Source organism: Aptenodytes forsteri, unplaced genomic scaffold, assembly GCF_000699145.1.
Source record: "Aptenodytes forsteri isolate BGI_AS27 unplaced genomic scaffold, ASM69914v1 Scaffold264, whole genome shotgun sequence".
Taxonomy (NCBI): domain Eukaryota; kingdom Metazoa; phylum Chordata; class Aves; order Sphenisciformes; family Spheniscidae; genus Aptenodytes; species Aptenodytes forsteri.
Window position 1 is genome coordinate 2196446 of NW_008795936.1, and position 15974 is coordinate 2212419.

Here is a 15974-nt window from a genome sequence, read left to right on the forward strand (position 1 = left end):
CATTAAACCAGATTATATACAGACCTGTTACTCCTTGAGACCTCCTACTCTATGAATTTAGATGCCAGCTCCTGATTTCCTCCAGGCATGTTTAGCACAGCCACTTCCTGAGACTTTGGACCTCTCCTCACCTTTTCAAGAAAAGACTTTGAATTGCGTGGTACTTTCTTCGTACCCAAGTTTTCAGCCTCGTGGAAGAAGGTTTACATCTTTGCTGGAGCTAGCATACAGGCTGCTCAAAGCTACTGCAAATTCTTGCATTTGCCCTCTTAGTCATCTGTTCTGAGATCCAGTTATCAGGATTTATTGGGCTGCTCTTTTCCCCCTCCTTCCTACACTCTCCAGCTAAGCTTGGAGAGGGTATTTTTACAGGAATGTCCCACGATCCCATACTCGAAGACTTCATCTCATTGACAAGGTCCTATGAAGTGGTCACACAAGGACCATGTCCTTGTGCTGACTATTGCGCCACAGCCCTTCGTTAATTACACACAGCTACTAGCGAACAACTACAGAGCAATACAAACTTTACAACTATTATATCACAAATACTTGACATTTGTTTTGAGGAAGGAAATAAAAAAGCTTCATCTAAGTGTTTACAACCATCTAATCATGTTACAATAGACACACACTGATCATCATGCAGGGGCTGTTCAAGTTAGTAGAAGACAATCTAAGTATTTCCACCGAATTGAATAGACTTGCTACTGGGACCTGTGATGCTTTTCACAGTCAAATAGGTATATTTACAAAATGGGCAGAATGACTGGAGAAATCTGCTTGGTTGACTGGAATTTGAAGTGGTATATAACCAAGAAATTAAGCCAGTGGGCTTGCTTTCTGACCCCCATGGAAAGCCAAGGATCCATCACACCAGAGCAAATGCAGAGCAGATGCCAGGACTCTTGATATCACTGCAGGCCTTAATAAGGCATGCTAGCTCCCACCTTCTTTAAACACCAAAAAGGAAATGGTGCATAAGTATATGCCTTTTCTAGATTATATTGCAAAGGGAAAAAATGTTTTCCATGGTAGTTTTACTGAATATCGAGTTGCAATGCTTTCTCCCCCTTTGAGAACATGTTAGAAAAAGAAGTGGAAATCCCTTAAAAAGAAGGAGATGCCATCATCTCCATTTCTACTGATGTCAAGGCGGTTTTGAATGCAATGGATCTAATCTGGTACTTCTGCACATGTTTGTCAGTACCTTGCCTTAGATTCGGATCCACTAGCTGTATCCACATGCACCTCCTGCCTACATGTCCCCGGGAAGGACTGGATGTGTCCCGTCCCCTGCGAGTGCTGGACTCCAAGGGAAGGAAAGCTGAAAACCATCGCTGCTGCCAATCTCTCCATGTTTTAGTTTTCAAGATAGTGTGCGCCAGCGCTCATACGGATAATCACATTCAGCCTCCTGCCTCAGTCAGGCTCGACTGATAGCATCCTGCTCTATGCAGATAAAACAGCAGGAAAAGCAGAGCAATGTAAAGTGAAGTCTGTCAAATTGGGCACTTACATCTTAAGAATAGCTGTAACTTTTAATGACGCTAAGGACAATGGCAATTCTGATGGAAATCATTTTTGTAGCTACAGTTTCAGTCGGTGAATTTATTGGCAGGAAGCAAGAAAGGGAAGAAAGTTAAAAAGGACCTGATGAATAAAATCGGAGGCAAAAATGGTTTCCGCATTACAGCTGAGGTGGGAAGTCATAAACCAAGGGAGATGAATAAAAAAGAAACCAGGATAGCATTCATCGAAGATACTCCTGGAGTTGAAATTAGAATAATTTTCACTGTTATTGAAATTGCCTGTGATCTCAGGCAGATTAGCAGGAGATTGCAGGAGAGTTCAGAGAAAGCTTTCAACTGAGAAATTTTGCAGGTGCCAAACTGTGGAGAATGAGCTAGCTAGTGAGTCCCACCTGAAGGTGAAACTGAAATCAGCCTATTTCTCTTCTGGGCTGCTCACTTTGCCTTTACTATTAGTAGTGCATAAATAACTGTCTAAATGGTGTTAAAAGTTTGGTAAATGGCTCTTTTTGTGTGCATGTGCTAATACAAGCACTTGCATGGAGCAAAAATTTCACTCATTTTTTGTCACTTATTCAAAAAAGAAATCATCCATCCAGCTAGTGGAGACCCAGTATCAATTACACTACGGAAATCATAATGACTTGGATTTTCCATAGGTGGAAAGTTGCTCAAATAAACAATCCGGTGAGTGATTATTAGACGAGTACAATCACTGAAAACGCCATCAGGTTGCAAATGATTTTGCAACAGCAAAAAAGTACTAAGTCATTAGATAATTTATTTGCAGTGAAAAACTGGAGCTGTATCCTACTTATATGGAGCACTAGCAATACAAATGAACTGTGCCATCCAAAAATTGAAAAATGCTTGCACCATACTGCAGATCAGCTAAAACAAGGAGCTGGCTTCCAAGAAGCAGCAGAAGTGAATGCTGAGATCCTGTATTTCTAAGGGAGCCCCCAACACGCACAGAAGCATTACTAATGTAAGACTGAAATGAAATGACAAATTTCTCACACAACTGAAAGGACAAGAGAGACACAAATACATTACTGAAAACATTTTCTATAAATGCTGACTCCATCCTATACTCAAAGCAGCCCCATCACAAGGAGGTTGAAGATGACTTGCCTATTTTCTTAGCCTACAGATGCTGCAGCTCTCCAACCAAAGCTTGATCTTAGTTACCCCTAACTAAGGGGTAACTCTCTATTCACAGCTACAAGAGTCTTTCCAGCAGGCTGGTGACCAGGCTTGGATTCTGGAGATGGAAAGGCATAAAGATGCTGTAATCCCCCCAGGTCATGTATACCTCTCCTCCCCTCAGCCTCAGACCATGCCTGTCCATACCTGGAAACAACATTATCCTTGCCACCCTTTTGTAAAAATTCCTGGGGAGCTACTATAGATCGGTAAGCCAGATGAGGGAGAGAAGCACAGAAGATGTGCCTCACCATGGGCATCCTGGTCCCACATCTGATGATTCAGGATTGTGATGGCATTAGGAGCTTTGTACTCATATATTTGCTATGTGCCACACAACTTGATGGGTTTAAAAGGCTCCTGGAACCACGTCGGGGTCTGGAGGGTGACTCCTCCATGAGCTGGTGAGAGAGAGACAACCTTGAGCCCAGCCCTGGCCCTTTTTGCACAGGAGCTGCGTATCTGCAGTCTCATGGTTGTTTCTCTCCCCTGAGAGCAGCAGTGGAGCTTTCCATACCAACATGACTCTGCACTTTTTTTTTGCAGAATGCTCTCTTTTATTTGATATATGTCTCATTTTATTCCTTACAATAGTTGCACCTCACTTACCCTGGGACTGAGGGGACTGGAGGTCACTATTACTTTGGAGATAATTTTTATGACTCTATTACAATAGTTTTTTAGTTCAGACATGCCCAGTGCACAGGGAACGGGACTCCTTTTGAAAGGTTACAGATACAACAGATGGGACTGTGGCTCCAACATGCGACGCGCAGCCCTGTTCGGACACAGACAAAATGTTTTTATGTGCTTCACGTTTTTTAAGCTCCTTTTAATATCAATAGGGAAAGCGAGCCCAGCTGGCAGCTTCCTTCTCTCCATTTCCTCCCTGTAGGCTCTTGCAATGAAGGAGCCTCATCTAGGAGAAAGCCTCCTGGGGCAGGGAGAAAGGAACCAAGGACCTGGTCAGAAAGGTGATCCCTTTTACATGTGTTTTCCCTATATCTGAATTTGCTGTTTCCTCCTTCATTCACGCTGAAAGATGGGACAAGGTGGAGAGATCAGCTTTATATACTGATAAAATACTGAATTTGTATTAAGGAGGTAGGTATAACATAACCAGCCATCACTGGGGAGGAGGTTTGGATCTTGGTCCCATTCCTTCTCCTGCAGTTTTCTGTCTGGATTGTCAGATGCACTTTCCACAGCCACAGTACAGGCCAGATAGATTTACACCAGTGATGGATTTGGCCCTGTGACCCTTTTACTCACAAGATACCCAGATGATGGCTATTTGGCCGAATGGAATGCAATCTTTGGAGTCAGTCTGCTTTGTCTGAAGACAAGCTCCACATCCCCACACAGCTCAGGTAGCTGGAAATAATCATCCTGGTGGGTGACTCCTGGCTGGGTCATGGCAGTCAAGGGAAGGTGTGAGCTTCTCTTGCTGTAGGTCCCACACTGCAGATTTCAGTGCTGTATCACCCTCAGACTCAGCATTTTGCACAGTTTTGCACCTCTTGTGTCCTAAGGGAAGCCGGTCCCACCACCCTGGTACTGCAGTGGGAGCTCCTGTGTCCCACCGGCACACCAATATGCTCTCTCCCTCCCCCTGAAGGAGCAGCTCCTTCCTGAATGCTTTGCTCTTGCTCACCTCTGCCAAGCTCAGGGTTCCCTGTAGCATCGGAGCTGGAGACAAGAGCTCATTACTGATCTCCATTAATACGCTCTGTTGCTGTACCGCCTTTTTCTCCTCCCAGGGAAAGACATGTTGGCTGAACCCAAGTCTACGTCCAAGGAGCGGTTAGGAGCTGACTTTCTTTTTTCCTTTACATTGCTGAGGGTACAGGAGCTCAAGGGTGCTGAGCGCCCATGATTACATCTACACGCACATTCCCTTCTCTTTCACTGTCTTCAGGACCTGCTTCAAAACCTTGTCCTGCCAAGCAGTGAGTTGTGGTTGTACCAGTGGGTTAACATCACATGCCTGCTTGGGTTTGCTGTGGTTTTGGTTTCCTTTGCTCCTGGCCTTTGACATCAGTCCTGTTTTCATTGCATGTTGAGAGGTGGGAGAGGGGCAAACACATCATATCACATACTGACTTGTTCCTGGTTGCTTTTTCTCTCTCATTCTCCATTATCTGTACTTTTTTGATAGCCTAGCCTAACTTTTTGCTTTCTGGCAGCTGGCGAAGTGGATTAGGCTTCATGAGAGCTTCCTCAGGCAAATCATTATCTCAGGTCAGCATCATGCCAACTCCACAGAGGAGTATCTAACTGGTACTGAACTTTACACCAGTGTAACATCCCAATGGGCCACCTGTGATCCATGGAGCTGCAGCAGTTCATAGCAGAACTATGGAGAACCTGCCCCACCTGCCCCACAGAATAAAGCAGCTCTTTACTAGCTGGCACTATGGAGAAGGCATTTTCCAACTTCTCCCGTCTGCCCCTTGTATCCAGTTGCCATTGCTTAAACCCTCAGGAGAGAAGCCAGCAGGGTCCGGGAGGTTTCCGGCCCTCAGGGGATGTTATCACATTTGGGATGAGCACAAGCTGGGAAGGATGTGAAATGAAAATGGGTTTGATTAGGTTATCTGTGATGAGAGAATACACTGGGGTCTGCTAACACAGGGAGCACACTGGGTTAACCCTCAGTCAGAAAGCTTTTCCTGCCTGGGATGACCACAGGTAACAGACTGAGAGAGTCTGCTTCGAGGAGCTGCTTCAAACCCTAATGCTCCTCCAAGCATACCAATTTTATTATAATTCCCAAAGAATTACCTCTGAACTGTACCATAGAACAAAGAGTAAGGAAGCCTAAAGCTACATGTATTTTTATTTTGCAACTAGACTGAGCGTTGTCATTACATGACTTATCTAATTACAGTCTTAAAAACAATAACTAGGATAATTAGCTAATTGAGCATTATTTTTAATGAACGCAATTCTGCTACATTCCAGTAGCAACACACACCTGCACTTCCTCTCTCTCTGGTAGGAAACGGTTGTGTAAAAAACTTCTCGCCAATGGTCGGTCAACATTTCTATGGACAACATCCTTCTTCACAAGCTGACAACTCGAGGACTTCATGCTCACCACCCTTACAGAAACATCTTGGGTGAGAGAGATGGACATAGCTTGGGAGAGCCAAGGGATGAGCGCTTCTCTCCTTGGCCTCACTGAGCATTGTCTGGCACGATAATAATGCCTCAGATTGGATTTTACCACTCTTGGAAGGAGATGGTAACACTTGTATATACTACACATCCCGTTTTCTTAACAGCACAGCTCCAGCAGCAATGGTGGGGAGAGGAAGTGTCAGAGCCTCTTCTCTGGCTATGCAGAGGTATCTCCTCTCCTTCAGTAGATCTCTGGACAGCCCCCAAATCTGGAAGCAAGCAGAGCCGATGGACTATTTCCTGGAGCAAATATCTGAAAGCCCAGTCACAGCTTTGGCAGTACAAATGTTGGGCACGTGCATTCCTGTGTCATGTTTACTGGAAAAATACCAATCCCTTGGGCTTGCACGTACAGGCTAAATTCTGCACTGCGCTCCCGCACCGGTGCACTGTGATTAAAACAAGGGGGCTTGTGCTTAATTCCTGGTCATTTTGAATCATGCTGATGCTTGTGTTTTGGGTTTCATTTATTTCAATGGGGAGCTTTGAGAGAGTATGTCTGTAGCGGAGCCGGCGTCACTGAGCTCTGAGCTTTTTGGGGCCTCCATGTATTACTGTGATCTGGGGAAAACAACAGCGTGGATTTTTTGTAGCCAAATTCTGAATACAGCCCATCTTCTTTCAGCTATTGTAATAATATACTTGTGCATAATGTAATATATATGTTATAGAATCAGTAGCTAAGTACATAACATAATTTAAAAAATAACAGGTATCACTACAGATCAATATGTGACATGCCTCTCTATTTTAGTATGTTTTCTTGGTACAAATTATGACAGAAATACAGTAAGTCAGTAATTTCAGATTCCTTTGCATAGACATTGTCACTGTAATTTTGCCAGGAGGGAGATAATAAATCATACTTTTCCATCTGACTGATGTTCTGTTTCCCCTGTCTGATTTCAATGGCTGTATGCTATCTTCAGAGCTGGCATTTTTCATGGCTCCTTTTATTAAAGCACAGGCACGTTATTGAAATTTCTTTTGTATTATGATTTTCTAGCTGTATGTGAAATTGCAGAACACACAAGAAGAAGAAAAAAAAAGCCCCATTTGTTTGAGTCATAGTAGAAAAAAAACCTGCTGCACATATCTTGGAGAGAAAAATGCCAATATTAAAATTGGGGCCCCGTGCTGGCTTGGGTTAGTAATCAGTTTCTTGTAATTTACGAGCAAAGATCTAAAAACTACTAGTGATTTGGATGACTGGTTAGTATACTACTGAAAGGTTTTAATAATGCTTGTTCTTGCGATGATTAGCTTCCCATGATTTGAGTTCCTTCCAGGATCCACCAGGAAACTGAACACTCATATTACAGAGAAGCTCAGTAAACAACCTTCCTTTTCTCCCCACTTTGTTTTTCTAGTGGCCTAATGAAGCTCCTCAGATTTAAGGTGTCATATCTCTGTTCTCTCACGCTGATAAAAATCACATCATCCCTAGTCCAAACCTGCAGCTGGACAGTTCAATACACCTGGGCAGGGCTGAGGGACTCAGAGCAGCCCACTGCACCACCCCAGGCACCGCACAGTTGCACACGTCTCTTCCTCACCTTCTCTTTCAACCCAGGGCTGCAACAAACTCGTTTTTCACCTACCAGCATCATCCCGTCAGTAATGCTCCGGGAATGTCCCAAGTATTTCATTCATATTTGATAAGGTTGCACTCCCAGGCTGGGTAACTAGAGGTCAGAGCAAGGCTGTAGTTTGCACCACTTAATTTCTATTTCTGGCATGGTTCTGGGGGTGGGGAATCGCTTTTTGGTTTCATTGTCTCCTTTTCTCCAGTGGCAGAATGGACACACTGCATTTCAGGGAGTGAGAGATGCTGGGATAGCAGCTGTATACACTCCTGCATGTGCTAATGCCTTTTGATGAGAGGTCTTATTTTGTTAAGTTATATTGAGATAATTGCATTAATAAAACATTTTTAAAGAGCATTAACAAAGGAGAAGGAGGTGCCACTATTCCGAAGTAAAGGTTTCCATAATGAGCTGAGAATTAGTATATGATAATGCTATGCTTATATAGTCCCTCATTTATTTTGGATTCTGATTATACCCCGAAGATCCCTGTTAGAGCTGTGATCCCTACTGTGCAAAGTGCTGCTCAAGAAGACATAAAGTCAGCGAGATACAGAAGCCCTAGCTGAAGGATTACAGATGATTTGTGGACAAAACAAAGCAATGAACTTAAGATATAGTGGCAGGAAACATGGGAAAGAAAAATAAAGTAGAACTCCAGCAGTGAAATCCTGCCTCTTTTCAAGTCAGTGGAGAAAAATCTCCCAAGAATGAAACTAAAATTTCTCCTCTCCTGGGTTTTTTTCCCCACAGTGTGGAGGCCTGCCCAGGGGCAATGGGCTGTTCTCCCATCTCTCTACACTTGTGCTTGCTGCAAGGGACAGACATTTGGACATCACCTAGGGACTTTTTGAGCAAGGATAGGTTTGGGAGGGGAGCAGTGAAGGTGGAAGGGGCGAGAACAAGGAGGTGAAGTCACTGGAAAGGGCAGGCAGATGAAAGGCAGCAGCAGAGGTTACGTACTGGCAGAGCCAATGGCTGGAAGAAATTGCAGCTCTGTGCTTGGCAGAAAGTAGGGCGGCCACTGAAGAGCACCCAAGAAACGTCCTTGATATTCAGAGCTGTTTGCAAGCTCAAGTTCACAACCGCAGGTTGAAGGTGCTCTTTTGGCATGAATATTACCAGGAAGGCCAAGTTGTGATGCCAAAACCTCTTGTGTTCCCACCCAAAAGATAACTCACCCAATGTCCTGCCAGGCAAATGGAGATATTTTAATGCCTGTGGCTAGAAAATTTCTGCCATTGACTTTGAGAAGGATGGCACCACGCCACCGAAAACCATGTCCCCGGCACTCACTCTCTGGCAGGGATGGGGAGCAGTTCCTGCCTGTAGGGTCTAAAATGAAGAGAACATTTCAAGATGTCAGCTTGACAGTCTCTTGTGAACCGATCATCCATTTCCCAGCAATGGTATTTTGCTACATATTCATATAGGTCCATAGAAGGTTATTCTGGATATGCCAATATTGGGTGATGAGAGATCTAGGAAGTTCTCAAGTGATTATGGACTTTTCAAACTGACAACCTAATAATTTTCAAAAGGGTCCTCACCGTGGCTACAAATGTACCTTAAATAATGCCATAAATTGCGTTTCTTAAATGCAGGTAGGCATGTGCTTCTCTGTCAGCAAGTTATGCAGGAGGGTAAAAACTAAGCAGCACTTAGGAAGACTGTTGTCTCACTGATATTTGTACGATTTCTCCATAAGCTGCCAATGAACATCCATCATGCTGGTGATACACTGTCTCCTTAAGTTTACATAAGCTGCTGTCTGGGAACATTCATTTAAAACACAACCATGTGTATTTACAATAACCGAGACTGCTGTCTGAGTTGTTATTTGCTTGTTTTCTCTCTCTGGGAAGAAAGGGGAGGGTTAATGACCTCCTGAAAGAGCTCTGCTAGTACAGGCAAGCACGGAGCACCTGGGACTCGGACCTTAACCTCCTGGACTGAAATCAAAACACGGCTGATGTGTGGGAGAAAAAGCAAGCTGCTAAGTGACCCCAAGAGTCCCCGCCAGACCTCTCTGGAGAAAAGAGACACTGCCTGAGACTTGCAGCATCCTTCACACCTTCCCTGCAGCCACTGCAGCTGCCCATCACCCTGCGTTCGCTTCTGAGAGGGACCGGAGGAGACCTGAGAGACCAGATTTGAGAATGACAAGGAGAGAAGTGGAAAATGAGGTTGGGAAAGAGATAGAGGGATCCCAGTAAAAGTCACCAGACCTTCCCTTTCTCCTGCACACTGCTCCACAGGAGTCAAAATCCTGAACACCAGGCAGCAATCTACATATTAAACATGTTTGAGTTGGATCTTGATGCACATTAGGGAGATTGCACTGACCTTTTCTGCGAGGGTTTCCAGGTGGAACCGCAGCCTCAGCCGAAGTTGGGGATAAGTCCCAGGCAAACCAAGGGGATGAGGCAGGCTCTGTATGGGCAGCTGGGGCCTCGAAACCCACAAAGATCTCCCAGGACCCATAATAGAGTTATGAAGATGCTACATGGGGTTACTAAACCATCTGTCAGGGACACAAGGTTTTACAAAAGGATACAAGAAAAACTACTAATGGGTTTAGATTTACAATTGAACTTCAGTTCAGCATTTCATTTGTACATGTTAACGACTTAGGGGCACAAGCATAAACATTTGGACAGCTGTCTTAGCTAGATGGCTTGTTGTCATGTTTATATTTTGCGCTTATGATTGTTATGAGTAAAAAAAATTAGAGTTACAAGATCAGTTCACTAGAAGAAAGGTAAATATTCAAGAAATGGGTCTTTATAACTACTCCTTTACCCTGAGATAGTCACAGTTACTGTCAGTGGTAAGAAAAAAAAAGATTAAATCACATTTGGATTTCTCACCCCAAACCTAAACAGAAACCTAGAAACAAGACAGGAAAATTCTCCCAAATGGAAAACTCTCACATATTTTGATATCCTAGAGAAAAAAATTTCCTAGAGAAAAAAAAAATCCTAATTTGGAAAAGATCAGGCAGTTGAAATTTCTACAGGATGAGTCAGTCCTGGTAATACTACTAGAGAGCAAGTATGAATGTTTGTGTGCACACACACACAGACACACACTTGCAAAAGATTTTTAAATGGAGGCTAATTTCAGCTGTAACCAAGCAGTGACGAGCACTTCTATGGACGATGATTTGGAATCTACATATTAGCAAAAGTAAATCAAGTGGGTAAAAGGGTTACGAGCCCACATAAAACAGTGCCTCCGTTTCCATTGAAAGCAGTCTGATTTTGAGTCAGAATTAACTGGAGAATGCCTCTCCTTTTTGGCAAAGACAGACTTCAATGTGTGTGGAATGGGCTTGAGAAAGTTTGCAGACCTTAACAATTTAACAGGACGAGGGCTGAGCAGAGCTCAGAGCCTACAAAAGTTATGGACTGCTCAGAATTTCTTCTGTGGAGATAGCAGATAAAATCTTTGTTCAGTTGAAGTAAACAGTAAAATGCTCTGATGCTTCAATGAAGTCAAGATTTCACTTCATAGCAGCAGTTTCCTCCATCCTGAAGTTCTGCCTTTCCTATAGCATTTATAAACTCATAGTTCATGGGTGCTCCTTTTTTTTCCCCCAAAACACCCCTGGAAGTGCACAGTATCTATTGCCTGAATTTCTTCCACTACTTAGAGGAAAAAAAAAAGAGTTTCACTATTTATTCTAGGTAAACACATAGATTTTAAAAAAAATCTGTTTCTGCTCTATTCCACAAGGTATCGAGCTCTCAGCAAAATACAGGTCCAGGTCAAAAGCTTGACTGTCAACTAAACTAAGTCTGAAGGATCTCACATTAGTCCTGGACTGAAGGTTACCGTGTGCGAGAGTGGCACGCCACCATTTACTTTGTGTTTCTCAGAGAATACTGGAACTTTGCTTTCCACACAAGACCCCACATTTTTTGAACACTGCAAACATTGAACCAGATGGCTCTATCTCCCTCTAATAGCCTTTCTTCCCTAAATTCTGTTTCTCTATCCTTTAATCCGTTATCAGAGTGCAACTATTTCTTTCAGGAAAAGTGATTAGTATTTTTGTATTTCGTTCACATGCAAAAGATACTTTAGTGAGAAGATCCATCTCATTATTGTCCTACTGAAATCTCTCCAAAAAGACTCCTTATAACTTTCACGTAAGGACCATGTGGCAAAATTACACCTAGGTGGGACACTTCATCACCTGACAACGTAGCAGTCAACGTGGGACCACTGAAGCATGCTTGTGGGATGAAGTTGGGTTAGGCCTTCCTATGGCAAGAAGAAACTTATTTAAGCAGTTCACAAAATCAGCATCTTCACATTCCTCAGCAAAGCAAAGCAGAGAACAGGTTGATCAGGATGGCCCTCAAGGAGGTGTTCCTTATATATTTGTTTTGCCTTGTGACTATGACATTAAACTGACTTGCCCATACTGAGTGGTTGCAGTTACAGATGGACAGAAAAAGATGAACATAAACCATACATGATAGAAGAAAGGAACTAAATACTACCTTCACTGAAAATGACAGTATCTGGGAAAAAGGAAATTGTGATCTATGTTACCGAGAACTTGTGAAGTACACAGACCTATATGGGAGTATTTTCATTGTCAGAAAAGAAAATAAATTGGCAAGTGTATAATGAGATTGGGCATACAGCCACGAAGGGTTATAGGTTGTCATTAATTATGGAGGTATGAATCTTAAAGCCATGTGACCTGGGAGAACAAACTTGTGTATAACCATTGCCTTTGCAGACCCCATTCTTCATTGTGAAATGCTATTTTCCTTAGCAGAATTGAAAACATGCAATCAACCTCATTAGAATGAGGGATGCATGTTGTGCAAAGGGTAATGATTTTTGAAAATGTGGCCTTATTTTTAAGGTATAGTCCAGAAGGATTTCTTTACAACATTCCTAATAGGAACTCAACCATTACAATTAAACCCCATACTTCCCATTACTTGAGATGGTCATCTGCCTAGAAATTAATCTTCTGCCTTTCTAGACAGCCTTATCACAGTTGAAATGAAAATACTATTACTTGCATTCTCATACAGTTGTGAGTAACAACTCTCAGTACCATGCCATCAATTTTTGCTATCCAAATTAGAAAAGACGTTCTTAAAAAGCACTCAGTATTGGTCTGCCACCATTTTTACAGACACCATTGGTAGTACAACCTGACTCATGCTATGAGCAAAGAAGGAGTTTGTCTGGAGTAGCAGATTCAGAGGGCTGGCATTTCACGCGGGGACTTTTCACTGACCATTGGCTCTCGCTTGGTGCACGTGAGGGAGGAGGTGGCAGCTTCTGCATTAGCCAGACCTGCATCAAAGCTAAAAGGGTCTTCAGCTTTAGCACCAATTAACAGCAGTGAGAAAATACTGAGTGCCTTTGAGAGTCCCCAAAAGAAATACAATTCCTATAGCACACTAATATTAAATACTGACGAAAGAGTTTCATACCTTAAATTCCTCCAAGATTTTGTAATTTTTCCCATGATATTCACAAAAGTTTTTCACTTCTTTGCATTCTGGACAGCATCCATTGTGTTCAACTTTTGTACACTTTGGGTGGATTTTAGGGCATTCTGGTTGATCGCAAACAGGTCCATCCTCAGTACAGACACAGGGACAGTTGGAATGTCCCGGGAAAAAACGTTCTCCCAGTTTGTACACAAAGCCACTGTCATCCACACAGCCCTTCCCTCGGTAGTCATCAAAGATCAGATTGTCATTACTGGATGTCTGGTCCCCTTCATCGGCAGGATAGTCTTCATGATTGATGGCAGCTGGAGAGACCAAAGCAGGGATTACAAACAGAAGTATCCAGGCTTCATGGATATGAAGAGCCATCCCCCTCCTCAGCTTCTCCATGGGATCTCAATGCCAGATAGAAACAGCTGCTTCCATAGGGAGACCAGTGTTGTCTGAAAACAAATATTTTTAAGTGAGAACAAACTCAAAATTCTAAGGAATATTGACTTATAAAGGCCATACCTTCAACCAGCACCCAAGAATAAATCAGTGCTTTCAAACCGCACAGATAACTATCACCGTTTCATTTGAATTAAGCCTCTTCTGAATTATTGTTAAAGAGAATAAAGCATATGAAATACGTAAATTAGACACACGTGCCTGTAAGCATATGCCCACCAAGTATCTCTGTAGAAATGGTGGCTCACAGAATCAGCTGATTTTTACTTTCCTCATTTGTGCAGTTGAGTTTTCTGATGCACCAGAAGTTAAACTAGCTGCCTGAAATCACATGGTGATGGGCAGCTCAGAGGGACTTGAACCCAAGTTTAAGCATGGTCTTAACCTCCTGCTGCAGCCGCTGTCCCTCTGTGCTACGTATGGTGCACAGACCACTTCATTAAACTGAGGTGGAAAACCTGAGTTGAAAAATGAGATAAGCATAATCTGTAGGTAGATCTGGGTCCAATATGAAAAGTAGTGCTGGGTTATACTTGGTCTGTATGAGCTGGAATAGTACAGAATCTTTTATATGGCATTTCTGAAGAGGAAGAGGGACTACCTGGGCTACCAATAGAGCCCAGCCTGCGGCAGGTCCGTATAATCCCGACAGAAGCAAAGATGTAATTCATCTTCTCCATTATTCAGCATTTCAGTAATTCCCAGAGAGAAACGCAGGGAGCAGGATGTTAAATGCCTGTGTAATGCATGGAGCTGCTGCAATGGGTTTCTCTGATTAAGCTGGAGCCTTTCTAAAACTTTGGGAGCGATGCAGCATGGCCTGACCTTTGGAGAGCTCTGCTTAAGCAGTCGAGCAGAGGACTGACCCAGAGAGGGAGAGGAGCTTTGCACTGCCCCCAGGAGAGTCAGTTCCAGGCGAAGGCTCCGTGTGTGTGTCTTGGGTGTGCTATTGGCTGCCCGCGGTGCCACATCACTGCCACCCACACACCGTCCTGCCAGCACACCAGCCAACAGCCAGTGCAACCCCAGCAGCAAAATGGTTTCTGACCTCTCTTAAGAGAACTGGGCAAAGTATTACAGGAAACTTTTAAATTAGATGAAATATTAGCATCACATGGATTGAGAACAGTGGAGGTAGTTGCTGGCACATACCAGAAATGGACTGTTTGGATGTGTGTGCACTCCTTCTCTTCCTCCGTTCCCATAGCGTGCACACACAGAGACACACAGTATATACAACCATGCATTAACCTACACACACAGGCAAACATGTACTCCCCCGCCCTGGGAGGTATTTTTTATGTATCGGGATTTTAGGTGGACTGCAGATGTTCAGCAATTAATTCTCCCTTAATTGCAGCACAAGAGCAGCAGCAGGAGGAGAAAGCTTTAATCCTAGAAAAGCAGCTAAGGGATCCTGTTGACAAAGCAGTTTTCCCAAAGCCACAACAGAGGGAGACACCGGATATTACACAGGCTTTATCAAATTCAAAAGATATCTTCTTAATCGAAGTACTAGCTATGTTTCCATCACAAGGACTACGCACCGTCTTACTACTATCAGCAATACCTATTGTAACATGTTGTTTGGGAATTGGGTGATTCATGCAGATAGGGCTGCTTTACAGATCTACAGAGCAGAGAATCTTGCCCACCTAAATGCTACAGGTAGGTTGCAATATTGCAGATTGGTGGGCATTTAGGGGGGAAAAAAAAAGCAGAAGCAAATGAAGTAATTCATGTCTGAAGAAATGTGAAACAATCAAGAGAATTTGTTAAAGTTTGATGAGAAAGCTCTCCAAATTAAAAAAAAAAGTTCTCCGAAGATCATAAATAAGACGACTGTATTTTGCTACAGTCTGTAGTCATCTGAGATGTCCCACAGCAACTCACGAGCACTCGGCTCAGTGGCAATCCTGGAAATCAGACAGACTGCAGACGTCTTGCACGGACAGATTTCAACAAGTAAACAAATGCTGCTCAGCTCAGAATTAGTTTACAGATGAACTTTCTCATCATTTCCCATCATGAGAGAGGCCAGGATCGTAGGTAAGTCTCTGAGTAAAACGTTTCCATCCGCCTTCCCTCACCCCAAGTGAATAATTTACACTTACCTAATCAGGCTCGGTCTGAAAGCTGAAAGGGGTCACAGGCCAACATGGACTAAAAGGTTAAAAACAGATTAGTGAAAGCAGTTCCTCCTAATCACATTTTCAGTGTTGACTCATGGACAATCCCTTTTCCTCCACCTCCCATCGCAAAACACAGGAAAGCGGCAGCCCAGCAACCACAACATGAGAATTAAGCTTTAACCCAGTGTTCAGGATTCAGGGCGAGCAGCAGCGAGGCGGTCCAGAGGCAGGGATGCCGCGGAGAAACCCCGATGCCAGCAGCACAGTCATCGCGGCGAACTTGGGCTGGATTTCCTCAGGTCTTGGGGGGGGGGGAAGAGAAAAAAACCCATATATATCCCCTCCCTATGCCCAGCGGATCTCTTGCGATTCAGGATTTGCCACGGCGGGGGAAGG

General features: G+C 43.5%; 1 protein-coding gene across 1 annotated transcript in view; it reads right to left on the bottom strand.

The window, feature by feature from the left end:
* The window catches only part of VWC2L (von Willebrand factor C domain containing protein 2-like), a 52652-nt gene extending 39266 nt beyond the window's left edge, over positions 1-13386 (bottom strand). Inside the window, exon 1 of the mRNA XM_009285128.1 lies at positions 12976-13386. Within this exon, the coding sequence (XP_009283403.1) occupies positions 12976-13386 (411 nt within the window). The remainder of the gene's footprint in view (positions 1-12975) is intronic.
* Positions 13387-15974: the final 2588 nt, after the last annotated feature.